This window comes from Phacochoerus africanus, chromosome 1, assembly GCF_016906955.1.
Source record: "Phacochoerus africanus isolate WHEZ1 chromosome 1, ROS_Pafr_v1, whole genome shotgun sequence".
In the NCBI taxonomy this organism is placed as follows: Eukaryota; Metazoa; Chordata; class Mammalia; order Artiodactyla; family Suidae; genus Phacochoerus; species Phacochoerus africanus.
Window position 1 is genome coordinate 114,395,362 of NC_062544.1, and position 27,275 is coordinate 114,422,636.

Sequence of the window (27,275 nt, forward strand, 5' to 3'; positions counted from 1 at the left end):
AGGGGGACCATCTGGTCCCGCCAGGATGGGGGAGGGGCACACGGTGGCGGTCCCAAGGGGCGGGGGAGGGGCGACGCTCTGGAGACAGCGGGAGCCTTCGGGGTCTAATTGCATCACTTTATTTCGCAGACCTCCACTCTGTCTCCCCATCCCCCAAACCTCAGAGCAGGAATCTAGCTTGGCTGAGAAAAACCCAGGCCTAATAACCTGGGAAGCTGTGGAATACCCAGAAGGAGGCTGGAAATCTGAGGGTCGAAGGGGTGGTCCTTCCCTTTTGGGGTCATTCCTGCAACCTGTGGGTGAATGAAGTTCAGAGCTGGTGGCACCCTAAACCTGGCAGAGAGTCTCCTGAAAGGGCTGGACCATGGGGTCCCCATCTTCCTAGACATGGGGTGCTGCATGGTTGGGGAGAGCAGCATGTGCCTGTGCAAGTCTTTGTGCGGGGGCAGAGCATGCGTGTGTTTGTGTATGCAGTGCAAAGTGGCTGTGTGTGTGTTAGTGTCAGCTCAGAGCTGCATGTACCTGTGTGGTTGCCTCAAGTGATGGATCATATTTGGGAACATAGACGGTTCTAATGTGTAAGCATGAATGTGGGCATGTATGTATCTATGGTCTAAGGGGTGGAGATAGGGGTGTGTGTGTGCCCAGCAGGGAAGCCAAAGGAGGAGGTGGGAGGTGGGGGGAGGCTGGGAGAAGCCTATAGGAGGTCATCTAATGAATTAATTACCCTCCACCAGATTATGTCCCTTGATTACTGACTTTTTTTTTTTGCTTGACTTCACTTTTTCAGTCTGTCACTGAAAGAGAAAGAAGAGGATAAGACAGACCCTAGAAGACAAGAACCCAGATAGACACACCTGTTGTATGTGCATGAAGAGCAGGAGCCCACGGAGGGAAGGAGAGAGAATGAGCAAGAGAGAGCCCAAGGCAGGCAAGTGGCCCACCCCCATCCGCAGGGCTGAGCCTCATGCCAGCTCTTTCAGAAAATCCAGCAGCCCTGTGTGCCACTGCTCAGGTTTGTCAAGGTAACAGGGGTGCCCTGCCCCCTCCATGACCAACACCCGGTGATTGGGCAGCTGCTTCAGGTGCTCAAAGCTGGTCTGACCCATGGGGTCCTGGTCTCCATATACAATAAGAACCGAGGTCTAGAGAAAGGAAAGGGAGGCAGAATCAACAGGGGAGCTGCCACACCAGCCCAGCTTCCTAGAGATCTGCTCCAGCCCTCCGCATCATTTGTCTCTCCCTGGGGTCACCACAAGTGAGGGAGAGAGACAGGTTGACCCAGGGGTGGTGGGGAGGCATGAAGTTGCATCTAGCCCAGCACACAGTCTAGCACGGGGCTTGGCCCAGTAATCTGCTGCCAAGTACACCCAAAGGGCAAAGATTGGTGGTTCAGCTCCTCCCAGAAGCTATCCCTTGGCTACCCAGTCCCCAGGGCCCTGGAAGGGACCCTCCTTTGCTCCTGGCAGGAGCATCTCTGACTCCCTCACAGAGGTACCTTCACTCTGGCATAGTCGACAGCATTGATTTTGTCAGTGCAGATGGGGGCCACTGGCACATAGCCTCGGAGCTGGGAGTCTGGGGCAGTGAGGAAGAGCAGGGAGTACATGCCACTCAACGATGGGCTGACCACAACTGGGGGGCCCAGGTCCAAGACATCCACCACAGCTGCCAGGAAACTGCTGGGGACCAGCTCCCCAATAGGGGCAGGGGTTGCTTCCTTGGAGCGCCCCAGACCTGCAGGGATTGAAGTGTGGGAGAGACAGAGGTGGTGAGTGGGAGAACAAGGGAGAGAGGGTCCCTTCCTCCAGGAAGTCCTCCTAGGTCAATCTCTGTGCCAGGTGCCTGCAACATAAAATTTTGCATGCTGTAGTTATTCCTGCAGCAGCTTCGATATGTCATATCTGTGGCAGGCATAAGGTATTTACCTCCATGTTTGTGCCCATTTCCCCCAGCAGTCCAGTGTCCTCAAAGAGTCAGGCTCTAAAGCCCAACATGGCTTGATCCCCATCCCAATTCTCCACTTAATATCTATGTGACTTTGGGAAAGTCCCCTCAGCCCTTTCTCCACTGTTCAGTTTCCCCATCTGTTAAAAGGAGATAACAAAAATATCTGCCATTTGAGATTGTTAGGAAAGTTAAGTGAGTTAACTTCAGAGGCACCTGTCCCAGGGCTGGCAGGGTAGATGCCTCCAGGGCAGTGGATGAGGGGCTGGCTCTGCACACAAACCTCCCCTCCAATTACTCGGTCCCTGCCTTCTGCTAAGGCCTTGAAGTTCAGCCCAACCCACTGTCAGAACCAATCCTGTCCGGCCTGCTGGTCGGCCCTTGGGCACTGACACCATACCAGCCATGGCCAGTGAGGAGAGCAGGTTGGTCATGCTGCCCCTTTCACACAGAGCCTAAGGTTATGACTCTTTCAAAATATTTTACTTTCAATTGGCTGAGCACCAATGATTATGTGTCAGGTACTGGCCACATACTCACATGGATAATCTCATTTCATTCTCACTAGAGCCAATCCCCAGAATGAGTGTGACTATCTCCCTTTACAGATGAGGAAACAGAGGCTCAGAGACACTGAGACCCTGCCCTAGGCAACTGTTAAAAGCAGCTGGGCAGGGTCCATACCATATCCAGATGAAGACTAGAGAAGCTCAAAGGCCCTTGTAGTGTGCACTGTGCCCTATCAAGCTAAGAGGTCAGCCTGGCTAGGTCCTCCCAGTCCCCCAGCCCCCAGCCCTCAGTCCCCAGTGAGGCCCCCCACAACCCCTTTCCACAAGCCTGTCCCTGACTGGAGGTACCTGGCAGGTCAATGGCCACAGCCCGGTAGCCAGCCTCGGCCAGCCTGTGCAGCGTGCCCAGGTTTTGCCAGGTCTCAGAGGAGAAGCGTATGCCATGCAACAGCAGCACAGAGAAGCGGGCGGCCTGCCCACTGCCAGGCCGAGCCTCTCGGAAGAAGAGGCTTTGGCCCTGCACCTGGATGGTGCCCTCGTGCTGCTCCACGCCCGCCATACCTGCAGCTGGTGAAGTGCCTGTGGTTCAAGGCCAGGCTGATGAGAAGCCACAGAACACTCTACCCAGGTGAAGTAAGGAGGCTGCCACAGAGAAGGCAGGGGTCCCTCCTGTAGCAGCAAGGAGGCCTCCAGGAGGCTCCCAGAACTCTAGAACATGCTTTGGGGGAAGGAAGACATAGGTGTTATTTCTGCCACTGCCACTACCTAATTAAATGAGGTCAGGCATGTAAAACACTCCTCCAGCGCCTGCTTAGCACACGGTAAGCATAGTAAGTGTATCAGCAGTAAGTAGCTGACTATTTTGCATATCACTCTCTTCCTCTTCCAGGCACTGTTAGAGGTCTTGAGTAAGCCCCGAAGGCTGAATAGGATCGGGATTGGAGTTAAAAAAAAAAAAAAAAGCTATTTTCCGGGGGCGGAAACCGGGGCGCTGAGCTGGGAAAGACTTTGGAGTTCCGGCCTGCGAAGGACGCGGGGTGCTCAGAGCGCGGCCTGCTGGGTCCAACGCACTGACGCCGCGGCCAGGGGCGCGGTCACCGGCGCCACCACGGTTTGCTCTGTCCCCTCGATTCGGGCTCGCAGGATCTGGTAGGGCGCAGGCAATAAGGGGTGGGGGCAGACCTGGAGAGGGGAGGAACTTCGGGTAGGTGGGGATGGGCTCTAAGGAGGGAGGAGGAGAGGGTCGGGGTGTAGGTCAGGTACCTGGGGAAATGCGTGGGCTCGCGCAGATATGAGGCCGGCGAGTGCAGGCGGCGACTGGGGCCCAGGGCGGGGGAGCGGGAAAGGGGCTGGCGTAAAGCAGCGGGGATGTGGCTCGCCCGAGGGCGGAGGCGGGGCGGTGCTCCCGGGCGCCCGCTGGTGTTGCGAGACGTCGCAGGGCTGGTGGGTGCTGCTGGACTCATCTGTCTTCTCAAGGGGCTCTCAGTTTCCCCAAGCCCCTTGGCCCCATGTACCCCAAGCAGCGACCTGCCCCACATTCATACGGTGTGACTTGGGAAGGAGGATTACTTTGAGGTCTCATGCCTGCTGCTCCCACACCCCTTCTTCCCCGACCCCTCATCCCCAGCCTTGGCCGCCCAGGCCGAGTTATCTGTCTGGCACACAGTTGAGGCCCAGCAGGTTTGAATGCAAAGCTTTGCCAATGTCCAGCCCTGATTGTTTGCCCAACGCCTTCAAGCGTGTTTCCTTGCCTGTAGAATGGCTGTGATGTTGCCTACCTCACAGAGTGCTAATAAGAAGTGAATCCTGCTTGTTGCAGCCTCCCTGTTCCCGCACAGGCAAGGGACAGGTCAAATGTTGGTCACACGTCACCAACCAAGAGAGGTGACATATAGATTCGTGAAGGAGCCAAGAGGCCACCGACCAAGGGCGAGTAGGGGTCAGGGAAGTGAGGTTGGGCCGAGACCTGGGGCTGCTGCATTACAATACTAATATCTTGCAGTTAAACAGTGAGGCCTCCGCGCCAGACACACACTGTTCTAAGGCTTGACCTGCCATTAAAGTCCTTAAGACAACCCAAACCAAAAACTGAGCAAGGGTGGAGATACGCTGGTGGGAAGAAGCCGGGGGCGGGGGGCTCTCCCCAGGCTCTCAATTAGGCCTGAAACAATACGGGAAATCCGGGCGGGGGAGGGAGAGCAGGCCTGCGTGCTTTGGAACGCCGCTCCCGGGGTCCTCTCCAGCGCAGTTAGCAGGCGCGGGAGCTGAGACTGCGGACTGCGCAAGCGCGCCGAGGCTCTCCGCCTCCTAGAGCCCGAAGCAGCCCGCAGAACGGCGGAGGCAGCGCGTTGGTCGCGGCCCTCTTTGGCTGCTGGTTGCTCCTGGGCGGAGCCCGCCCCGCGGTGGCTGGCCGGGTCAACCCGGTCGGCCCGGTGAGTGTCCTCCCGCCGAAGGAGGGGTTGTGCGTGAGGTCAGCAGGTTGTCCGAGAGCCGGCCATCCTTGCTCCGCCCCAGGGCGCCGGGGCAGAGTCCTGCGGGAGGGTCCGTGCTGAGGCGACGAGTATGCTTGTTTGTCATCATCGGTACTTGAGGGTCTGAGTGTACATGTGTGTCGGTGTGGTGTGTGTCATTGTTCCTGTGTGCCTGTGTTGGTTGAGAGGCGGAAGGGAGTGTCGGTCTGTTTGCCTGCTTCTGTCTGTGTATGTCTACTGTGTGTGTTTATGTGTGTGTGTGATTTTAAGGGTGTATGTATTTCTGAGGGCTGTGTTTAGGTGTCCGTCTGCTTGTGCATGTGTGCTTCGTGTGTGTGTGTGTGTGTGTAGTTTTAGGGTTGTGTGTGTGGCTGTGTGCTTGAAATATGAGAGTCTGTATGTGATTTTGAAAACATCAGTGTGTCTGTCAGCGTTTCGATATCTGCCTGTGTGCATGGTTTTAAAGGTGTGTATTTCAAGGTATCAGTTGTGCACAGGCCCATGCGTACGCAAGGAGGCTGTGTGTATGTGCAGAGAATAGCTTGTACAAAGGAAAAGACTCTGGGGATGAGACTCTGTGTGCACCTGTGTACACCTGTGTGTCGTTGACCTGTATGCCAAGGACCTAGCTCGGGTACAACTCCTCTCTCCTCTCCCTCATTTCTGTAATGTACAGTTGTTTGAAGCACAGCTGCCTGGTTTGCCATAACAATGGCCAAAGTCCTACCCATTTGTTCTTACCCAGCAAGGTGCCCTGTGTCCCAGGCCCATCAAAGGAGAGGTGCAACAAGAATGCTTTGCCTGATAGGAACCTAGGGTGCTGCGTTGGAGGTGTGCAACGGAGGCTGGTTGTGGATCAGAAGGAAGAGAGGACCCAGCTCTTCCTCCTTTCAGCTCTGGTTCTCCATCAGCCCCAGAGGGGCTGCCACTGCCCAGTCACCACCTGACCCTGGAAGGGGGATCGGCGTGGGAGACATCCCCAAAGCTTCTGGGAACAAGGCAAGCCTATTCATTCTAGATTCAAGAAATGATGACAGGACAGCTCCTGGTGAAGTCCACTCTATTTTTGAAATCTTACAGGAAGTTTGTGAGGGTACCCTTGAAGTTATCTCTCCCATTTTATTGACAAGGCAGGCATACAGCCAGGGATTGGCAGAGCAGAGAGTTCCCATTGTGGCCCAGCCGGTTAAGAACCCGACTAGTATCCATGAGGATGGGGGTTCGATCCCTGGCCTTGCTCAGTGGGTTAAGGATCTGGCATTGCTGCAAGCTGTGTATAGGCCACAGATATGGCTCGAATCCCATGTTGCTGTGGTGTGGCATAGGCTTGCATCTCTGATTCAACCCCTAGCCTGGGAACTTCCATGTGCCACAGGTTCACCCCCCCCCAAAAAAAATAGAGGAGTTGGCAGAGGAGAGTCTCAAAGGCAGGGCTAACTGCTCTGTCTGGGTTCTGGTTCCTGAGGGCTGTCTCCTGGGCTGGCAAAGGAACCAGACTTGAAGAGTCCATGAAAGAGGCCATTTGGTGTGAAGTTGGGAGTAGGGGGCAGTTGTCTCTCCAGCCTCCATGCCACCCTTTTCATTTCTAGGTGTGCCATGCCCTTCCCTAGCCCCATCCTCCCTTATGCCTAGGCATTTCCTCCATCAAGGATATTCTCCATGAGTTCTCCTCCCACTTGATATCAGCTGGGGTAGAGCATTAAATATTGCTATCAATGGTAAAACAGATTCTGATTTTAGCATTAGTATGTGCAATGTGATAAAAAGAACCATTTTTCCAAACAGGCTGTCAGTGAGACATCACTTTACCCTTTGACATCTTTCATCTTTGATGACCCTCACCACTCTGTCCACCAGTTCATTTGTCACCTCTCAGCCCTGGTTTCCTCCTTAGCAAACTGAGTGTGGCCTGGTGGTTAGGATCCCTGCTCTGGGCTCAAGTCCCAGTTCCCCTACCTGCTACTCTACACTTTGGGCAAGAGAATTTACCTCTCTGAGCTTCAGTTTCCTTATCTCTAAGAGACCTATAATCATATCTGCTCCCTAGCATTCCTTTATGGATTCAAGAGTCATTACATGTGACAGGCCAAGCACAGAGCCTGGCTGTCAGAAGCACCTGGTGGATGGAAGTGGTTTTAGCTGGCATGAGGATGATGGTGGTCAATGATGCTGGGAGGACATCTCAGATGCTCCTCACACTGTGGAGTATCTGAGCCCTTGCCCTGGAATGGTTGAGTGTGAACCCTCAGACCCTTGCCCAGAGCGGGGGAAAGGACAAGGGCTGAGTTGTTCCTCTGCTGGGAGCTCCGGGGTGGGATTTGAGGAAGAGATCCAGGTGGCCTTCTGGGGGCTCAGTCCTACCCTCTTCTCCTTTTCCTCTCCTCCTCCAGACTGTGGTACAGTCCTCCATGAGCCGCTCCCAGGTAGCCCTGCTGGGCCTGGGCCTGCTGCTTATGCTGCTACTGTATGTGGGGCTTCCAGGACCATCTGAGCAGACCTCCTGGCTCTGGGGAGAACCCAATATCACGATCCTGGCTGGTCTCACCCCTGGCGACTCCCCCCTTTTTTACCGCGAGGTGCTCCCCCTCCACCGGGCCCGCAGGTGGGTGCTGACCCCAGGGTGTAGTGAAAAGACTAGGCCCAAGGAGAGCCCCTGTGTGGGACCCCGCCAGCTTATCTCAGGGTGCTCAGGACCTGGGAGGGCAGTGAGAGAAGCCTAGGAAGAAAGAATGGTGGGCCACTCCCAGACCCTCAGGACACACACTCCCCTGTGTGCCTACAGGGTGGATGTGGTGCTGCTCCATGGAAAGGCCTTTAACTCCCACACGTGGGAGCAGCTGGGCACGCTGCAACTGCTGGCGCAGAGGGGCTACCGGGCCGTGGCCCTTGACCTCCCAGGTGAGACCCACCACCTCTGGGTCTAGGAAGGTAATATGTAGCAGGGACAAGGGGGCAGCATCCCAAAGAGGGGAGCTGGAGGGGTCGGAAGGCCCTAAGGTGTGGCTGGGGAACATCCAGACCCCAATGTGTGGACTGGCAGTGGAAAGTCACAACACAAAAAAGATCTGTTTTTATTTTCTACCTCAAAAACTACAGTGTGGATTGTTGCATGTCCCAGAGCAGTTAGAAGTGTGACCTGCTTCACAAGCAATTGCATGAGGAGGTCTCACTGTACCTTGGATGTCAAACTAAGTAGTTTTTGTTTTTTTCAACCTTAGAAATGATTTATGCTATTATTCTTGTCATTAAAAAAAAAATCAAACAGGAGTTCCCACTGTGGTGCAGCAGGATCAGCCGTGTCTCTGTAGCACCAGGACTCAAGGTCTATCCCCAGCCTGGCACAGTGGATCTGACGTTGCTGTGGTTGTAGTGTAAGTCACAACCGTGGCTTGGTTCTGATCCCTGGCCCGGGAACTCCATATGCCTTGGGGGAACCCAAAAAGAAAAACAAACAAAAACCCAAGAGTGCAGCCCTCAGAGACCCAAGCTGTGTTTCTCTTTTTCTCATGAGTCTAAGCTGTTTTGGGGTGCCAGTCCCTCCTTGGGTGTTTACATACCTAGACAAACATTATATACGGGGTTGTGTGGTGGAGGTTTTAAACATAACTGGTGTCCTGCCTTCTCAGCACATCTATTTACAACCCAGTTTTCTTCTCCTCTACCATATCTCATGGATCACGACAGGCACTAGGACCCTCCCTCGCCATAGTGTGTGCCATCAGAAGGATGGACAGGTTTTATCTGGTCATTCCTCTACTGGGGCTGTGTAGGCTGATTTAGAGTTTTCGGTATCAGCTGAAATCCTCAAGTTAGGAAGCTGAAGCATCTTTGGCCTTGTAGGCAATAATTTCTGTAGGGTAGACATCAAGGACAATTGGACACATATCAAAAAAATTTTTTTTGTCTTTTTTGGCCGCCCCTCAGCATATGGAATTCCCCAGCCAAGCTGTGGTTGCGACCTGTGCCACAACTGTAGCAGTGCTGTATCCTTTAGCCCACTTTGCTGGACCAGGGATCAAACCTGCGTCCTGGCACTGCAGAGACACCATTGATCCTGTTGCATCACAGTGGGAACGCCTCACATTTTGCAACAAATATTATGTTACCCTTCAAAAATGCTGTATGGACTTATCCTCCAATCGGTCCTGTATGAAAGTGTCTGTTTCTCCACATCTTCCCTAACATTGTGCATTATCAGTCTTTTTATTTTTTCTTTTCTTTTTTCTTTCTTTGTATTATCAGTCTTTTTAGTTTTGACAACATAATGAATGAAAGATGTTCTTCTAGCAGCTCTATCACAAAACATTACAAAAAAAATACCTGGGAAGTTTGGGGTAGCAGATGCTATATGCCACTGTTCCCCATCTCTTTTCCCCCACTGTGGTGGGCAGGAAATCATGACCTCTTTCCCAGCCTCTTTCAGTGGGTGCTTTCTGCTGTTCCCAGGTTTTGGGAATTCGGCACCTTCAAAGGAGGCAAGCACAGAGGCGGGGCGGGCAGAGCTGCTGGAGCGAGTGTTACGGAACCTGGAGGTGCAGAATGCCGTGCTGGTGAGCCCTTCCCTGAGTGGGCGCTATGCTCTGCCCTTCCTGATGCGAGGCCACCACCAGCTGCATGGATTCGTGCCCATTGCACCTGCCTCCACCCAGAATTACACCCAGGAACAGTTCTGGGCTGTGAAGGTACTGGGAGGAGGGTCTCCAACGTCCTGGCTTCCTGTCCCTGGTTGAGGCACAGAGGGAAAGGGACTCGGGTCTTACCTGGAGGATGCATGGTCCCATCCTTGATGTAGATGGAAGAGATGGGGAGTTTGGGGAAGATGTCCTAAGGAGGGGCTTGAGGGTCAGTCTGCATCAGGCCCTAGGATCACAGCCCCTTGCCTTGCCCTGCAGACCCCGACTCTCATCTTGTACGGGGAGCTGGACCGCATCCTGGCTCAGGAGTCACTGCAGCAGCTCCGCCACCTGCCTAACCACTCTGTGGTGAAGCTGCGCAACGCAGGCCATGCCTGCTACCTCCACAAGCCACAAGACTTCCACCTCGTCCTCCTTGCCTTTCTTGACCATCTGCCTTGAGCTTACCCACTGCCCAGGCCCAGGCTTGGCCTAAGCTTGGAGGGTCTGAACCAGTCCTCACCAGGGAGGCAGTCCCTAGAATTGGAGGGCAGCAGCCAGAGGACCAGGCCCAGTCAGGACCTCTCATTTCATCTCAGAGGCACAATAAAAAAGAAAACAAAAATTTTTGTTATGCCTTGGGAATGATAGATCCTATTTCCTGATGTTGTTGCAGGTGGGGTGGGAGCTAAGGGCAAGTCTGGGACTGCCTTGGGGCTGAGAGCTGGAGGGAGTGCTTTTCAGCAGCTTGGGAAGGCTAAGGACATGGGCTGCTGCTCATAGACGGCCACCGTTACCACTCTGTAACTGAGTTTCCTCATCTGTAAAATGGGCATGATGGTAACACCTAGCTCAGGAAAGTGGTTTTAGGATGGAATGAAATAAGTCTGGATAAGCAGAGCACTTGATCACACAGGAGTGGTGACTGACCACTGGGACTGGTGGAAAATCCAGGGTTTGGCAGCTGAGCTGAGTGAGCCAGGAATGCAGAACCTATGGCCAGTGAGCATGATGTGTAAAGGTGGGGACAGGGAATGTGGTTTAAAAAGTAGCATAGTGTGGGGAATGTGGTTTAAAAAGTAACATAGTGTAGGGGTGGGGGTGGTGTTTCTTCCGGTACCCCTCCTGAATTCTTTCCGCTAGACTAGCGATAAAATTAACACAAAACAGGAGTTCCTGCCATGGTACAAGGGGATCAGTGGCACCTCTGCAGCACCAGAAGGCGGGTTCAATCCCCAGCCCGGCACAATGGGTTAAGGGATCAAGCAGTGCTACACCTGTGGTATAGGTCACAACTGCGGCTTGGATCTGATCCCTGGCCCCTGGCCCAGGAACTCCATATGGTGGCCAAAAAAAAAAAAAAATTACACAAAACAGATTAACAGGAGGAAGAGAAGCAAATTTTAACCTAGTGCAAGGTCTTATAGAGATGAGACCTACGAAGTGGACAGAGCAGCCAGCTTTTATACTTGTTAGACAAAGAAACAATAAATTTGTGAGGGCTCGACAGAACAAAGAAACTTCTGTTTTGCTTTTTAGGGCCGTACTCGCAGCATATGGAGGATCCCAGGCTGGGGGTTCAATAAGAGCTACAGCTGCTGGCCTACACCACAGCCACAGCAACGCAGGATCCGAGCCGTGTTGGCAACCTACACCACAGCTCACAGCAACACCACATCTTTAACCCCCTCAACGAGGCCAGGGATCAAACCCACAACCTCATGGTTCCTAGTCGGATTTGTTTCCGCTGTGCCACAACAGGAACTCCTGTTTTGGTTTGGTTTGGTTTGGTTGCACTTGTAGCAAGTGGAAGTTCCTGGGACTAGCGATTGACTCCAAGCCAAAGCTGTGACCTACCCCCAGCTGCAACAACTCTGGATCCTTTAACCCACTGCCCTGAGCCTGGGATCGAACCCACACCGCCACAGCAACCCAAGCCACTGCATATTCTTAACCCACTGTGCCACAGCAGGAACTCCTGAAAACTTGTATTTTGGATGCTCGATTAGTAAAGAATATAAACAGTTTGGGCTTGAAGGTGGTAAAGTAACAAGGGGTTTGGAGTTTGCAGTGTGGTGCAGTGGGTTAATGATCCAGCTTGCCTCCAGGGAGGCGCTGGTTTTATCCCCTGCCCTGTGCAGTGGGTTAAAGAACCACCGTTGCTGCAGCTGTGGCATAGGTCACAGCTCCAGCTCAGATTCAATCCCTGGCCTAGGCTTAGATCCTTGGCCTGCCACAGGTGCGGCCAAAAAAAGGGTGAATAAAAAAGATTTGTGCAAACAGGCTTAGCCTGAATTCCCTATCTCTGGATTAATAAGGTACACTCCACATGAAAGAAGTATAACTTTTGCATGAGAGATTTATTCCCTGCTTTCAGGGAGACAGAAAGGAGGGTCAGAATGTGCCTCTTGCATTGGACATTTCCTAAGTAACTTTAATTCAAAATAATCAACGTGCTCTTGAGGGAGTTCACACTGTGGCACAGTGGGTTAAGGATCTGCTGTTGTCTCTGTGGCGGCACAGGTTCAGTCCCTGGCCCAGGAACTAACTTCCATATGCTGTGGGTGCAGCCATAAAAAAATGCCATTGAGACACATTTTGGGGTAGCCTGCCCTGGGCCCCCAAAATAGATTGTTTTTGAACCACCAAGCTTGCTTGCGCCTAGGAATGTATAGGTCAGCAGCCTAGACTTAAACCCCAGGAGGGCTGGATGAGCCCTTACCCTCCCCTCCCAGCCTGCCTCCTCTGTGCCCAGAGGTTGAAGTCTTCAACGCACCCCTCCCCAAGCTGATTCAGCCTCTGGAAATGTACAAAGGGCAGCTGGACACATTATAACTGTGAGTGGCCAGTGGGACACCTGTGCCTCTTATCTTCCCTCTCTGGTGGCTGCAGAAGTGCCAGAGAGCCTGGCCCAGGGTCAACCAAGAATGTGCCACATGTTTGCTTTTGTGCAGTTTCCCACCTCCCATTCTGTCACACAATGTCACGATTACATCCTCTCACGGTGCCATCCTCTGTCACAGCCAATCACCATCTCACATTGTCATATACAGTCCCCCACTGATACACACTTAGATTTGCCCACACAGTAGCACAATCATATACATGCCCATTTATCCTTCATTCCTGGCTTGCTGTCTGCTCTGTGCCCTGCCAGGGACAGAATCCTGCGGGTACACGGGCCAGCCCCATAAAGCTCACAGATATTAACCAATAATCCACCGCCTCTCCACACAGGGGGGCAGAGGCAGTCAGGGAGGCGGCCCCTGAGTTGCTGAGGCGTGAAGAGGGGCGAGGTAGAAACTCGCGGAAAGGAGTTTTTGGCCAGCCCCAGCACGACTTTGCAGGGCTGCACCCCTAGAGCAAGAGGGCAGCTGCAAAGTTTCGGGTCAGTGCCGGCCCTCCTCCCTTCGGGCACTATCGGGAAGTAGCAGGGGACGAAACCAGCTGCCTAGGGCCAAGGGCGGGGCCTGTTGGGCCGGAATGAGCCTGCGGGGGGAGGGCGAGGCGGAGCTGGCGGGGGTGGCAACTGCCACAGGGGCGGGCTCCTGAGTCTGATCCTCGGGTAACTGGCCCAGGCTGGAAACTGGGGCGGGCAGAGACGCCCGCGCTGAGTGGGCCTTAGCTACTAGAGCGGCCCTGATTCGCAGTCTTCGGTCCCGCCCCGCTATTCGAGTCCGGCCACGTGGTGGGCGGACCTGGGCAATTCTGAGCCTAAGACCTTAAAAGACCCCGAATTCCACCGAGAGTCCCCAGGCGGGTGCTGAGAGGCAAGCGCGGGTTCGAGATCGGAAGAGAGCGAGGTGCGGCGCCCTGGACAGCGGTAGAGGGGTTCCCTAGATTGAAATCCAGGCTACCCGGATAATTTTTTTTGAGGGGGGCGGGGGGGGGAGTCAATATCTGGGTCCAAACCTGGCTCAGCTACTCTCTAGCTGTCTCTGAACCTCTTAGCTTTTACCCCTGTATCGTGGGCAGAGACACGAACTTCATGGAGCTCTTTAGGGGATTAAATAAGGAAATGTGTTTTGAAAGTGGCCAGCACAGCTCCAGAAAAAGAATGGGAGCTCTATGACGGCGGGTGGGGCTTCGAGACAGGGTGTCCTCTCCCTGTGGGACGATCGGGGTACCTCTCTGGGGAGGGGCTGCGTGCAGATGGAGTCCATTGGCCTCAGCGGCGGAGCAGGGTAAGTAGCCGCTCGCTTTGCCCCCACCTCACCACGGCAGGGCAGCGCCATGGCCAGCAAGGGTCGCGAGGGCGAGCACCCATCCGTGACGCTCTTCCGTCAGTACCTGCGCATCCGCACCGTCCAGCCTGAGCCCGACTACGGTGAGAACGCGGCCTGTGGTGGGGCCTCAGGGGCGGGGACTGTGCTCTAAACCAGGAGTCAACCTCTATCACCCACCTGAGCTAGATCTGCAGCCTCGAATGGCGTCTCCCCACCTCTCTAGCCATTCCCTAGGTCAACAGACTGCTCAGCAGCCCCTCCTGGCTGTGGAGGGAGTTTCCCTGGAGGCTGTGCTGCTCCAAAAGTTACTCCTGATGGTTAAATAAGGAACAGCTTCACCTCAATCTCCAGGACTTGGGGTGGAGGAGGGGAGACTGGGGCAGCGAGGGAAGAAGAGGCTCCATGAGGCCTACTGGGGCTGAACAGAGGCCATGGCCCTTAAGGAATCAAGCTTGATGGCTGGGAACTGTGTACCTGGGCCCGATCCCTATCCCCTGGTCTGTGATTTACCAGCTGGGAGGCAGTGTGAGCCTCATGTCTCTGAGCTAATTTCCCCATCTTTAAGGAAGGTGACGATGACACCTGCTTTTCACCCTGGACTTCCCATCTGGCCTTCCACAAAGGGTCACTGGCCAAAAATGTCTTCTTCCTTGGGGACAGAATGCAAATGTCTCTGAGGGATGTGGAATTGTGTTGAGGCAGGGGTCTGCTCCTCTCTCTGGATGTTCCACCAGTTATGCCTGGGAGGTGTGGGGAGACAGAAGAAGCAGTGAGGCTCTCTGTGTCCCCAGGGGCTGCTGTGGCCTTCCTTGAGGAGAGAGCCCGCCAGCTGGGCCTGGGCTGTCAGAAAGTGGAGGTGAGCCTGCGGCCCTGCGTGGAGAGCGGAGTCGGGCCCTGGGCAGCTCCTCACCCTGCACTGACCACCTCTCCTCCTGGCCCTCTCCAGGTGGTACCTGGCCATGTGGTGACCGTGCTGACCTGGCCGGGCACCAACCCCACACTCTCCTCCATCTTGCTCAACTCCCACACAGATGTGGTGCCTGTCTTCAAGGTGTGTGTGTGGCAGGGATGGAACAGCCCTTGGGGACAAAGGTGATGCAGACCCCTCTCATTTGACTCCAGGGAGCCCATGGTGCTGGACTTTCAACCTCATAGGATTTTACTCCACTCAAGTAGCCTCTGTCCATTAGCCATTCCACGCCAGGGGTGGCATGGGGGAGAGGGGGTGGTGGAGGTTGGAAGGCAGAGAGAGGGGTGGCTATCGATTGTCCTCTTCAGCCTGTGGTGGGCTCCTAAGGCACCTGCTCCCAAGCAGGGCCACAGTTGAGCAGAGTGGATTAATGACTACATTTGGGGCTTGGGTCCCTCTTCCTGGCCCTGCCCCTGCCCCCAGGAGCATTGGAGTCATGACCCCTTTGAGGGCTTCAAGGATGCAGATGGCTACATCTATGGCAGGGGCGCCCAGGACATGAAGTGTGTCAGCATCCAGTGAGTTTCCTTCATTCCCAGTTTCCCCACTGGCCTGTTGGATTGACCCAGGACCCAGGTACGATTGGAGAACCTCAAGGCCGAGGAACATCTTGACCTCTTACCTTGAGTGGGAATTCTTAGCATGACCATTGCCAGGACACAAGGACAGAGACTTTCTGGAGTCACCTGCTAGGCTGTGGCAGAGCAGGACCCAAGGCTCCAGCCTACTTGCTCAAGCACTGATGGCTCCCCCAGCACCTAGCCTATACCCTCTCACTGCCCCTCAGGTACCTGGAGGCTGTGAGGAGGCTGAAGGTTGAGGGCCACCATTTCCCCAGAACCATCCACATGACCTTTGTGCCAGGTAGGAGTAGCTTGAGGAGGGGCACCTTCACAGATGGGGAGAGTGTGTTAGGGGTACCCGCCTCATCTCACATCCCTGCTGCTTTTATAGATGAGGAGGTTGGAGGTCACCAAGGCATGGAGCTCTTTGTGAAGCGGCCCGAGTTCCAGGCCCTAAGGGCTGGCTTTGCCCTGGATGAAGGTGAGCAGGTTGGCAGGCCACTGAGTGGCAGCAGGGGATAAGGAGGTAGCCAGTAGTGGCTGGGCCGCTCCACCCTCTGAACCCGCTTTCCCTCCTCAGGCCTAGCCAGCCCCACTGATGCCTTCACTGTCTTTTACAGTGAGCGGAGCCCCTGGTGTGAGTATGCCCTTGGTAGAGTGGTCATTGTGCAGATGAGAAACTAGGCCAGAAGGGAGAGAGGGCCTGCCAAGGGTTCCAGCAGATAGGGGCCTGAGTAGGCCTTGAACCCAGGGCCTCTGCCTCCCAGCCCCTTCCTACATAGACACCTCTTTCCTGAGCTTCTAAGGGAGGCCCTAACCATGGGCAGATACCAGCTGTACATCATGTGTTCTGGGGGTGGTGGTGGGCAGAGCCTGCCAGAGGAATGAAGGGAAGACCTAGGTTCACCCCAGGACTGGTCGCTTTTCCAATCCTCCAAATGCTGAAGACTCCCCCTTCCCTCTGCATTTCCCAGGGCTAAGGGTCACGAGCACTGGGAAGCCAGGGCATGGCTCGCGCTTCATTGAGGACACAGCAGCAGAGAAGCTGGTATGTGGTTCATGGGGAGGAAGTTGCGGAGTTCTCTGTCCTGGGGCCATTCTCACATGCAGTGTCACACTCCTAGCACAAGGTCATCAACTCTATCCTGGCTTTTCGGGAGAAGGAGAAGCAGAGGTGAGGCAGCCTGGGAAAGGGTGTGGGGCTCTGGGAGGCAATGTAAAAGAGGAGGGAGGCTCAGCCACCTTCTTTTTTGCTCTTTCCCCTTGATGCTGCTGCCCCCAGGCTGCAGTCAAACCAGCTGAAGCCGGGGGCTGTGACCTCCGTGAACCTGACTATGCTAGAGGGTGGCGTGGCCTATAACGTGGTTCCTGCCACTATGAGTGCCTGCTTTGACTTCCGCATAGCACCAGATGTGGACCTGAAGGTGCCACCTCCACCTGGGTTTGGAGGAGGGGGCCTGGGTCCCCAGCTCTGTCCTAGAGGCTCAGGGAGAGCCTGAAAGGTGAGCTTATCTCCCTTCTTGCAGGCTTTCGAGGAGCAGCTGCAGAGTTGGTGCCAGGCAGCTGGCGAGGGGGTCACCTTTGAGTTTGTTCAGGTATGGACTGGGGATTTATGTTGGGAAAGCTGTGAAAGCTGGGGAGCCTGGGCTTGCTGAGTGTGGCACTGTAGGAGTGTACGCTTGCTGTGCCTACGTGCGTCCAGGCATTTCTTTGGCTGTGAGAGACATGTTTTATTCACCAACAAGCATTAGTTGTAGAGGCTGCTGTTGGTGCTGGGGAATACTAGGGAGTGAAATTAGATGAGTTCTTGCCCTCATAGTCCTTATAGCATGAAGGAAGGAATAGACATGAATCAAGGGTATATATTACTTTTATGTAATATGAATGCATGTGGTCCAGGAAAGGGTTGACCTTCTACTGTGAGAGCTTGTAATTTGGGTATTTGACCACTTTTGAGAGATCTGGGAGCACCATCCTGCGGAAGGGCCACTTGGGCTAGGCTCTAAGGAAGGGATGGGAAGTTAATGGAGGGCAGAAGATCCCAGATGTGTGGCTTTTGAGGGTCTGTCACTGGGCTGGGCAGCTGGAGGTCTGGGTAGGTATGTGTGTGTGTGTGTGTTTGTGCGCGCATGCACATGTGCATGGTGTTAGTAAGAGACCACCTATGAAAACTAGGGCAAGACACCCAGGCCCTGTCCTGACCCTGTCATCCTTCTCCCTGCAGAAGTGGACGGAGACACAAGTGACATCTACTGATGACTCAGACCCCTGGTGGGCAGCATTTAGTGGGGTCTTCAAGGATATGTGAGCATACTGGCCAGCCCTCCTCTCCCCCCTTCTACCTTTCCTTTGCCTCTCCCCTCCCTGCCTCCACACACACCATGGTCGGTATTCCCTCTGCAGGAAACTTGCCCTAGAGCTAGAGATCTGCCCTGCTTCCACTGATGGCCGCTATATTCGTGCGGTGAGCTATTTGCACTAGGGTGGGCGCTGGGGTGGTCCTGGGTGCTGGCCTTCCCCAACAGCTCCCCCTTACCCCCGCAGGCGGGGGTTCCGGCTCTGGGCTTCTCACCCATGAACCACACACCAGTGCTGCTCCATGACCATGATGAGCGGCTGCATGAGGCCGTGTTTCTTCGTGGAGTTGACATATACACTCAGCTGCTGTCTGCCTTGGCCAGCGTGCCCGCACTGCCCAGTGAAAGCTGAGCTCCAGCGCTTTCCAGTGCTAAGGACCCCTCTTCCCTCCTGCCCAACAATAAAGTCTGTGTGGACAGGGCCCACTTCTGAAGTACTAACAGCAAGATGTTTATGGAATAGGAGTTCAAAGGTAGACTTGACTCATACTTCAGAGATGAGGACCATACATACACCATGGGTTATACCTGCTGCCCCAGCATAATTAAGAGCAACTTTTTGAGCCTCCCCAGGACCCAAGGGTGGATTATACCATGCTCAAGACTGGTTTTGAGGATTTAGTGTGATGAGCAACAGTACTTCACTTGCTGCTCTGAAGATTAAGACAGTGAAGGTGAAGCAGCTCATCTGTGGAGCACAGAAGAATCAAGCAGTCATGCAAGTAAAGCAGTGCCACCACTGCATCTCCCCAGGCCCCCTATAATTGGGGGACTATACAATCTAGAGCAGTGATGCTGGCCAGGCACACCAGGTCAGCTTCAGGACCTGACAAGGATGTATGGGGTTCCTCCCTGTACTCATCAGCCTGCCCTGTCTAACAAGCTTTGCCTCCGTGACTCTTCTCATCTACTAGGTCCCCTTGCACTCCAGGGCCCTATTTGCCACACACCATCATCCAGGGAAGGCTAAAATCTATTCCCACACAAAACGAAGGGACCAACCCCACCTGAACCCAAGTTCTAGCCCTGAGATCACAGGCAGAGGCTGACTGACAGATCCTGAGGGAGGTTTATTTGTACAAACACAGGACACCAGCCCCATATAGACAGCAGCCCAGGGATCACACCAGTCCTTCTGTCCTCACATTGGCAGATAAACACCTCTATTGTGGAGCTTTTGTGGGGGCCTGGGCACCTTTGGGAGCCGAGGCTGGAGGAACTGGAGCTGCAGCTGTACCTCCAGCTGTGGCCTTGGCCTTGGACTGAGCCTTGGCCTGGGACTTTGGCCGGCAGAACCTGAGGCCCTTGGCGATGCGAGCACGAGCACGTTTCCCAAGTTTGGGGTGAGCAATGTACGCAAGTCGACTGAGCTTGCGGCTACCACCCTTTGGGATGTTAGGCTTGACCTCCTTGGGTTTTACAAGAGCCTTGATAGCTTCAGCACGTGCACTCATGGCCTTGGCGTTGTTGGCCTGCATCTTCTTTAGGCCCTTCTTGTTGTGCTTCTTAGCAAAGCGCATATTCCGCAGGAACTTGGGGTCCACCTGGAAGATGGGAAAGGTACAGGTGGGTTAAGTACAGCATGTAGGGGCCTCCAAATCATTCAGGCTCCGACTGAGGCCTACTGCCAAAGTCTACTGGGAGCTTAGACAGCATCAAGTTAACCTTAAATGCAGCAATACTGTGCCTTAGAAACTACCTGCAGAGAAACATGTACCACCAACCCAAAAGCCATACACAGAGCACATTTTTCAGAGCTACATGCCCAGAGCCCAGCAGAGCTCAAATGCACATACAGAAGCAAAAAACAAATTCCTACAGCAGGATTTTTGCTGAGTTTTTTCGGAAACCCCCTCAGGACCAACCCCCCCCCCCCGAAAACTATTAAGCACCAAAGTTAATAGAAGAGATTCACAGCAAAACAAGGCAGAACCAGAGACCAAGGGTACAGGGGAGACAACAAACCAGGACCAGGGCTCAATCTTTCTGCTCCCACCCTACAGCCTCAGTCTTCTATGCTAATCCTGAGAAATCCCTAGCATGGGAAGGGACACTGCAAACCACTGCACTGACCTACACTGGATCAGATCAAGGTCATATGGCTGGTCAATGAGCAATGTAAAACTTACAAGGTACTGGGTACACACAGGCAAGGGCATCCCTTCCCTTGAAAAGCTCTTAAGCCAGGGAGATAAGACAACCTGCCCTCAGAAGGCAGGTTACACTTGCCTAGGGGGTTATACCCTGGCCCAGTAAAGGTCAGGCAAAGCTTTACTATGGGCCTGGCAGAGCATGAAGTCCAGGCAAAAGCTGGCTAGGCAGAGAAAAATTGTGGGCTTTGGTAGGCCAAGTAAGATAAAGGACACTTAATAATAATAGCACTCAGGCAGGGGCTGAAGCCAGCAAAGCCTACATGAAAGATCCTGACTGTGCAAATGGAGCCAGACAGACACACTTCTGTGTGATTCCGAGCACAAACTCACCCCCTTAAGAGATTCATATCGTTGTGATCGGGGTTTCTTGATGCCGTTTCTGTGCCATTTTCGGGCTGTGGAGAAGTAAAGCATTAGGTCAACAAAATAGATTTCCCCCAATAAGACCACTACCCCAGCTGGCAAGCCTGGGAGACTCTCACTCCCTATTACTTTAGATCTATTTAAAAAAACCCTTATGAATGAATGCAAAGCACTGTAGTCATCTCAAGTAGATCCCTGGCTTTCAAACCTACAACCCCAAGCCACAGTAGAAATGTACCCACTTTCCCTGCCCGATCTCCCTAATCCTTGCCAGGATATGGAGCATTGGATGAAGGCTGGGCCAGGAGAACTTACACTGATTATGCGTGGTGTGGTTCTTGGACTTCGCCATGTCTGCACCTAAAGGAGGAGAGCCGAGATCAGAGCAGGGGGTCGCTAGGCCGGGCCTACCTCTGCCGCCCTGATCTAGAACGTGTGGCCAGAAGCTAGAATCCGGCTGCAGCACAGATGCCTTGCATTTGCGGCCTCCACCCGCCTCGATTCATTCTCCACGACCCAACGCCAGGAGCCACCCCGACTGAAACCAACGCTGCCCCCCGCTCCCCGCGCCGCCAAAGGTGGCGCTTTCCCAAATCCGAGTTCTCTCCCTCTCATTCTCCCCTTAAGAATCCACGAGCACCACCCCTGCCCCGCGGCCTCTGCTCCCCACAGCCATGCAGAGAGTCTCCCTGCCCTCCCCTAGGCCTCGCGCCCCGCCGCCAACCGGGAATCAAGGATGGCTTTGGATACCGTGCGCCTAGTGCTCACCCGGCTCGGCCGATCCCGAAGCGCCTGGGGCCGGAAGAGAAAGAAAGGCCGCGATGCAGCACGGGAAATAGGGTCGTCGCGGCAGGAAGGTACTACTGAAAAAGCTTCCCCCGGCGCCGTGAAAATAGGTTCCTAAACTCGGCAGGGTACAAGTCTGATGCGAAGGCGGTGCTTCGGCGTTGGCCTCGCTCCTTCAGGTTTTACCCGCCCCTCTCCTTTTTCCTTCTTTTCTTCCTGGACTTGGGTCCCAGGTCTCATTAAATGTCCTGAACGCAAAGAAAGTCGCTGAGGAATACATGTTAGGAGGGGAGTGCTAGGAGATTTGTATTCTTAGAAAGCACCTCTGGCGGAATTCTCTGGTGGCTCAGGGTGTAAAGGTCCGGCGTTGTCACTGCTGTGGTCCAGGTCCCTGCTGTGGCGTGGGTTCGAGCCCTGGCCTGGGAACTTCCGCATGCCGTGGGTGCAGCCAAAAAAAGAAAAAAGCAACTCAGGGTACTGTGTGGAGAATGGACTGTAGGGAGCAGAGGAGAGGAGGGAGAGTTGTGGGGAGTCTGGTGCAACACATCACAGGGCAGTAATGGCCCCTGGAGTCGAGGCGGGTGCGGAGGCAGTGGGGATTTAGCAGTGGATAAGGAAAGAGATTAGACTGGGCTTGGGATGCAAAAGATGAGGAAGAGGAAGAAGGCCAGTGTAGCTCTAAGTTTTGGGCTTGAATAAGTAGATGAATGATAGTGCTGTTTACAGAAATAGGGGAGAGTGGGGAAGGGGCAGGTGTCTTGTTGCTTTGTTTTGAGGGCGCCAATGATGGAGATATTTCTGTTTATTTTCTTTTTAATTTTTTCATTCCCACCCCCTCCTAGATGTTTCTTTTAAGATGCATTAAATGTGATATGCCTGTTGACATCCAAGATGAGTAAACGTTGCCTCCTAATAACTCTATTGCCCTCTTCACCTCTTACCCATACATTTTCCACAGAGCAGTGGGGCCCTGAGGGTACTTTTTAAGATACAAATCAGATCTGGTCACTTAAAGTCTGCAAAGGCTTCCCTTTGCACTGCAAATAAATTCTTTACTGCCTCTAACCTTGGCAGTGTTCTCCTTATCATTTACTTCTCTGCAAACCCATGGACCTCTTTCTTTGCTGCCAAGCACAAATACCTGTTCCTACTTCAGGGCCTTTGTACTTGCTTTCTGTTCCTCCTGAACCACCTTCTCCTTGCTCTTTGGATGGTGTGCTTGCTTGGAGAGGCCTCTCTAGGCTGCCCTATCTAAAGTAGAGACCCTCAGAGTTCCCATCGTGGCTGAGTGGTTAACAGATCCAACTGGGAACCATGAGGTTTCAGGTTCGATCCCTTGCCTTGCTCAGTGGGTTAAGGATCTGGCGTTGCGGTGAACTGTGGTGTAGGTCACAGATGCAGTTCGGATTCCGCTGTGGCTCTGGCATAGGCAGGTGGCTACAGCTCCGATTAGACCTCTAACCTGGGAACCTCCATATGCCACGGGAGAAGCCCAAGAAATGGCAAAAAAGACAAAAATAAAAATTAAAAAATAAAGTAGAGACCCTCTGCTGCATCTCTCCAGTTACTCTTTGTCCTCTCATTCTGTTTGCTTCCTTCATAGAACTTTCCTAGACTCTAGTTATGTTTGTGGGTTTTTTTGAATTTTTTTTTTGTCTTTTTGTTGTTGTTGTTATTGTTGCTATTTCTTGGGCCGCTCCCGCGGCATATGGAGGTTCCCAGGCTAGGGGTTGAATCGGAACTGTAGCCACCGGCCTACGCCAGAGCCACAGCAACGCGGGATCCGAGCCGCGTCTGCAACCTACACCACAGCTCACGGCAACGCCGGATCGTTAACCCACTGAGCAAGGGCAGGGACTGAACCCGCAACCTCATGGTTCCTAGTCGGATTCGTTAACCACTGCGCCACGACAGGAACGCCCTGAATTTTTTAAATTAGAGTTGATTTACACTGTTCTGTCAATTTCTACTGTACAGCAAAGTTATACATATATATATACATTCTTTTTCTGCATCACATTCCATCACAAGTGATTAGATATAGTTTCTTGTGCTATACAGGAGGATCTCATTGCTTATCCATTCCAAAGGCAATGGTTTGCATCTACTAACCCCAAACGCCCAGTCCATCCCACTCCCTCCCCATACTTGACAACCACAAGTCTGTTCTCCATGTCCATAAGTTTGTTTCTTTTCTGTAGACAGTTCATTTGTGTGATTTATTAGATTCCAGATATAAATGATATCATATGGAATTTGTATTCCTCTTTCTGACTTACTTCATTTAGTATGAGTCTCTAGTTCCATCCATGTTGCTACAAGTGGCATTATTTTATTCTTTTTTGTGGCTGAGTAGTATTCCATTGTGTGTATGTACCATATCTTCTTAATCCATTCATCTGTTAATGGACATTTATGTATTTATTTATTTTTGCGTTTTAGAGCTGCACCTAGAGCACATGGAAGTTCCCAGGCTAGGGGTCGAATTGGAGCTGCAGTTGCTGGCCTGCACCACAGCCGCAGCAACACTGGATCCAAGCTGAGTCTGCGACCTACACCACAGCAACACTGGATCCTTAACCCACTGAGTGAGGCCAGGGATCAAACCCACATCCTCATGGATCCTAGTCGGGTTCGCTGAGCCAGGAAGGGGATTCCTCGATGGACATTTATGTAGGTTGTTGCCATGTCTTGGCTATTGTGAATAGTGCTGCAATGAACATAATGGTGCATGTATCTCTTTCAATGAAGGTTTTGGCCGGATATATGCCCAGGAATGGGATTGCTGGGTCATGTGGTAGTTTTCTGTTTAGTTTATTGAGATACCCCCATACTGTTTTGCATAGTGGTTGTACCAATTTACATTCCCACACTGTGTAGGAGGATTCCCTTTTCTCCACACCCTTTCCAGCATTTGTTATTTGTAGACTTACTAATGATGGCCGTTCTAACCTGTGTGAAGTGGTACCTCATTGTAGTTTTGATTTGCATTTCTCTAATAATTAGCAATGTTGCATATATTTGCATGTGCCTGTTGGCTATCTGTATGTCTTCTTTGGAGAAATGTCTGTTTAGGTCTGCTGCCCATTATTCAGTTGGGTTGTTTTTCTGCTGCTGAGTTGTATGAGTTGTTTGTATATTTTGGAGATTAGGTCCTTGTTGGTTGCATCTTTGGAAACTATTTTCTCCCATTTGTAGGTTGTCTTTTGTTTTTGTTTTTTATTTTTTATTTTGTCTTTTTAGGGCCACACAAGTGGTATGTGCAGGTTCCCAGGCTAGGGGTCAAATCAGGGGTACAGCTGCTGGCCTATACCACAGCCACAGCAACATCAGATCTGAGGCACATTTGTGACCTATGCCACAACTCACAGCAACGCTGGATCCTTAACCCACTGAGTGAGGCCAGGGATCAAACCCTCATCCTCATGGATACTGGTCAGATTCTTAACCTGCTGAACCTCAATGGGAACTTCTGGGTAATTCTTTTTTTCTTTTTAGGGCCACAACTGTGACATATGGAAGTTCCCAGGCTAGGGGTCAAATTGGAGCTACACCTGCCAGCCTACACCACAGCCACAGCAACACCAGATCCAAGCTGCCTCTGCGACCTACACCACAGGTCACAGCAATGCCAGATCCTTAACCCACTGAGTGAGGCCAGGGATCGAACCTGCAACCTCATGGTTTACAGTTGGATTCATTTCTGTTGCGCCACTGATGGGAACTCCTGATTTTTTTCTATTATTTTTTGAAATCTCTATTTTATTGATTTCCTCTCTGATCTTTATGATTTCCTTCCTTCTGCTGACTTTAGGTTTGTTTGTTCTTTTTCTAATTTTTTTAGGTGGTAGTTTATTTATTTATTTATTTAGTCTTTTTGTCTTTTCTAGGGCCGCACCTGCGGCACATGGAGGTTCCCAGGCTAGGGGTCTAATTGGAGCTGTAGCCACTGGCCTACGCCACAGCCACAGCAAGGCAGGATCTGAGCTTCGTCTGTGACTTACACTACAGCTCACGGCAATGCTGGATCCTTAACCCACTGAGCTTGAGGATCGAACTTCATGGTTCCTAGTCGGATTCATTACCCACTGAGCCACTACAGGAACTCCTTTAGGTGGTAGTTTAAATTGTTGACTTGAGATTTTTCTTCTTTTTTGAGGAAAGCCTGTATCTCTGTGAACTTCCCTCTAAGAACTGCTTTTGCTGCATGCCATAGATTTTGGGTTTTTTTAAATTACTTAATGAATTTTATTACATTTATAGGTATACAACAATTATCACAACCAAATTTTACAGCATTTCCATAGCAAACCCTCAGTGCATCCCCCTACCCCACAACATGTCATTTGGAAACCATACGTTTTTCAGTCTGTGAGTCAGTATCTGTTCTGCAAAGTTCGTTGCGTCCTTTTCCTAGATTCCACATATAAGTGATAGCATTTGACATTGGACTTCACTTAGCATGACTGACTTCACTTAGCATGATAATTTCTAGGTCCATCCATGTTGCTGCAAATGCCGTTATTTCTTTCCTTTTAATGGCTGAGTAACATTCCGCTGTGTGTATGTACCACATCTTCTCTATCCACTCCTCCATGTTGATGGACATTTAGGTTGTTTCCATGTCTTGGCTAGCATCCCATAGATTTTGAATGGTTGTGTTTTCATTATCATTTGTCTCAAGGTATTTTTGAATTTCCCTTTTGATTTCCTCATTGACCCATTGTTTTTTTTTGTTTTTTTTTTTACTTAAAAAAATTTTAGGGGGAATTCCTGTCGTGGCTCAGTGGTTAATGAATCCAACTAGGAACCATGAGGTTGCAGGTTCAATCCCTGGCCTCGCCCAGTGGGTTAAAGGGTCCGTCATTGCCTTGAGCTGTGGTGTAGGTCATAGACGCAGCTCGGATGTGGTGTTGCTGTGGCTCTGGCATAGGCCAGTGCCTACAGCTCTGATTAGATCCCTAGTCTGGGAACCTCCATATGCCACGGGTGCGGCCCTCAAAAGACAAAATAATAAATAAAAATTTTTTTTATTATGATTGATTTAGTCTTCTGTCACTGTACAGCAAAGTGACCCAAATATAAATATATATACATTCTTTTTCTCACATTATCCGCCATCATGTTCCATCATGTGATTAGATATATAGTTCCCTTTGCTCTACAACAGGATCTCATTGCCAGTCCACTCCAAATGCAACAGTTTTCATCTACTAACACCAGACTCCCAATCCATCCCACCCTCTCCCCCTCCTCCCTGGCAAGCATGAGCCTGTCCTACATGTCCATGATCATTTTTGTTTTGTAGATAGATCATTTGTGTCATATTTTAAGCTCCTTATATAAGTGATATCATATGGGGGCTGTCTTTCTCTTTCTGACTTACTTCACTCAGTATGAGAGTCACTAGTTTCATCCATGTTGCTGCAAATGGCATTATTTTGCCCTTTTTAATGGCTGAGTAGTATTCCATTGTATGTGTACCACATCTTCCTAATCCATTCATCTCTCAGTGGGTATTTAGTTTGTTTCTATGTATTGGCTATTGTGAATAGTGCTGTGATGAACATACAGGTATATGTATCTTTTTCACTGAAAGTTTTGTCTGGATATATACCCAGGAGTGGGATTGCTGGGTCATAAGGTAGTTCTATATTTAGTTTTCTGAGGTATTTCCATACTGTTTAAAAATATGGAACATTTCACAAATTTGCATGTCATCCTTGTGCAGGGGCCATGCTAATTTTCTCTGTATCATTCCAGTTTTAGTATATGTGCTGCCAAAGTGAGCACCCCATTGGTTTTTTATTAGCATGTTGTTTAGTCTCCATATAGACTTTTTTTTTTTATCATATCTTTTCCTGTGGTTGATTTCTAGTTTCATGCTGTTGTGGACAGAGAAGATACTTGAAATAAATTCTATGCTCTTAAATTTCTTCAGGTTAGTTTTGTGCCCCATTATGTGTGTTAATCCTTGGGAATGTTTCATTTGCACTTGAAAAGAATGTGTATTCTGATCTTTTTGGATATAATGTCCTGAAAATATCATTTAGGTCTAACTTTTCTATTGTGTCATTTGGGATCTATGTTGCCTATTGATTTTCTTTTCTTTCTTTTCTTTTCTTTTTTCTTTTTTTGTTTGTTTGTCTTTTTAGAGCCGCACCCACAGCATATGGAAGTTCCTAGGCTAGGGGTTGAATTGGAGCTGCAGCTGCCAGCCACAGCCACAGCCACAGCAACACGGGATCTGAGCCACATCTGTGACCTATACCACAGCTCATGGCAATGCCAGATCCTTAACCCACTGAGAGAGGCCA

The 27,275-nt window shown here is 51.7% G+C and overlaps 4 protein-coding genes and 1 non-coding gene across 13 annotated transcripts; 2 read left to right on the plus strand and 3 right to left on the minus strand.

Annotated features, from left to right (window-relative positions):
• Nucleotides 1-103: 103 nt before the first annotated feature.
• ABHD14B (abhydrolase domain containing 14B) lies at nt 104-3,015 on the minus strand. The gene is made up of 3 exons (XM_047775938.1): nt 2,805-3,015; nt 1,499-1,737; nt 104-1,145 (listed from the first exon to the last, which is right to left on the minus strand). Exons 1-3 carry the CDS (start codon nt 3,013-3,015, stop codon nt 966-968), a joined length of 630 nt encoding a protein of 209 aa, XP_047631894.1. The 3' UTR covers nt 104-965.
• Nucleotides 3,016-3,477: 462 nt separating this feature from the next.
• Nucleotides 3,478-10,174, plus strand: ABHD14A (abhydrolase domain containing 14A). Of its 7 annotated transcripts, none has more exons than XM_047775881.1 (6): nt 3,478-3,605; nt 5,673-5,926; nt 7,318-7,529; nt 7,710-7,825; nt 9,374-9,609; nt 9,820-10,174. In XM_047775881.1, exons 3-6 carry the CDS (start codon nt 7,336-7,338, stop codon nt 10,000-10,002), a joined length of 729 nt encoding a protein of 242 aa, XP_047631837.1. In that variant the 5' UTR covers nt 3,478-3,605; nt 5,673-5,926; nt 7,318-7,335; the 3' UTR covers nt 10,003-10,174. The 7 variants fall into 7 exon arrangements, with proteins under 7 accessions (XP_047631837.1, XP_047631881.1, XP_047631826.1 ...); XM_047775925.1 differs by having other exon boundaries at nt 3,543-3,605; nt 5,736-5,926; XM_047775870.1 differs by lacking the exon at nt 3,478-3,605 and adding an exon at nt 3,818-5,016.
• Nucleotides 10,175-13,113: 2,939 nt separating this feature from the next.
• ACY1 (aminoacylase 1) lies at nt 13,114-18,093 on the plus strand. 2 transcript variants are annotated; one of them, XM_047775845.1, is made up of 15 exons: nt 13,117-13,343; nt 13,765-13,867; nt 14,558-14,622; nt 14,713-14,817; nt 15,160-15,254; nt 15,524-15,600; nt 15,691-15,780; nt 15,880-15,936; nt 16,274-16,347; nt 16,424-16,473; nt 16,582-16,723; nt 16,826-16,894; nt 17,524-17,603; nt 17,703-17,763; nt 17,844-18,093. In XM_047775845.1, the coding sequence occupies exons 2-15, from the start codon at nt 13,774-13,776 to the stop codon at nt 18,006-18,008; spliced, it is 1,224 nt and encodes a 407-aa protein (XP_047631801.1). In that variant the 5' UTR covers nt 13,117-13,343; nt 13,765-13,773; the 3' UTR covers nt 18,009-18,093. The 2 variants fall into 2 exon arrangements, with proteins under 2 accessions (XP_047631811.1, XP_047631801.1); XM_047775855.1 differs by lacking the exon at nt 15,160-15,254 and having other exon boundaries at nt 13,114-13,343; nt 14,713-14,858.
• A 613-nt stretch (nt 18,094-18,706) lies between these two features.
• On the minus strand, nt 18,707-21,030 carry RPL29 (ribosomal protein L29). 2 transcript variants are annotated; one of them, XM_047775951.1, is made up of 4 exons: nt 20,941-21,030; nt 20,488-20,532; nt 20,140-20,204; nt 18,707-19,200 (listed from the first exon to the last, which is right to left on the minus strand). In XM_047775951.1, the coding sequence occupies exons 2-4, from the start codon at nt 20,522-20,524 to the stop codon at nt 18,820-18,822; spliced, it is 483 nt and encodes a 160-aa protein (XP_047631907.1). In that variant the 5' UTR covers nt 20,525-20,532; nt 20,941-21,030; the 3' UTR covers nt 18,707-18,819. The 2 variants fall into 2 exon arrangements, with proteins under 2 accessions (XP_047631907.1, XP_047631916.1); XM_047775960.1 differs by having other exon boundaries at nt 20,923-20,967.
• Nucleotides 21,031-26,644: 5,614 nt separating this feature from the next.
• On the minus strand, nt 26,645-26,751 carry LOC125114705 (U6 spliceosomal RNA). Its single transcript, XR_007131879.1, has one exon. It is a non-coding gene; the product is annotated as a U6 spliceosomal RNA (small nuclear RNA).
• Between the last annotated feature and the right edge of the window lie 524 nt (nt 26,752-27,275).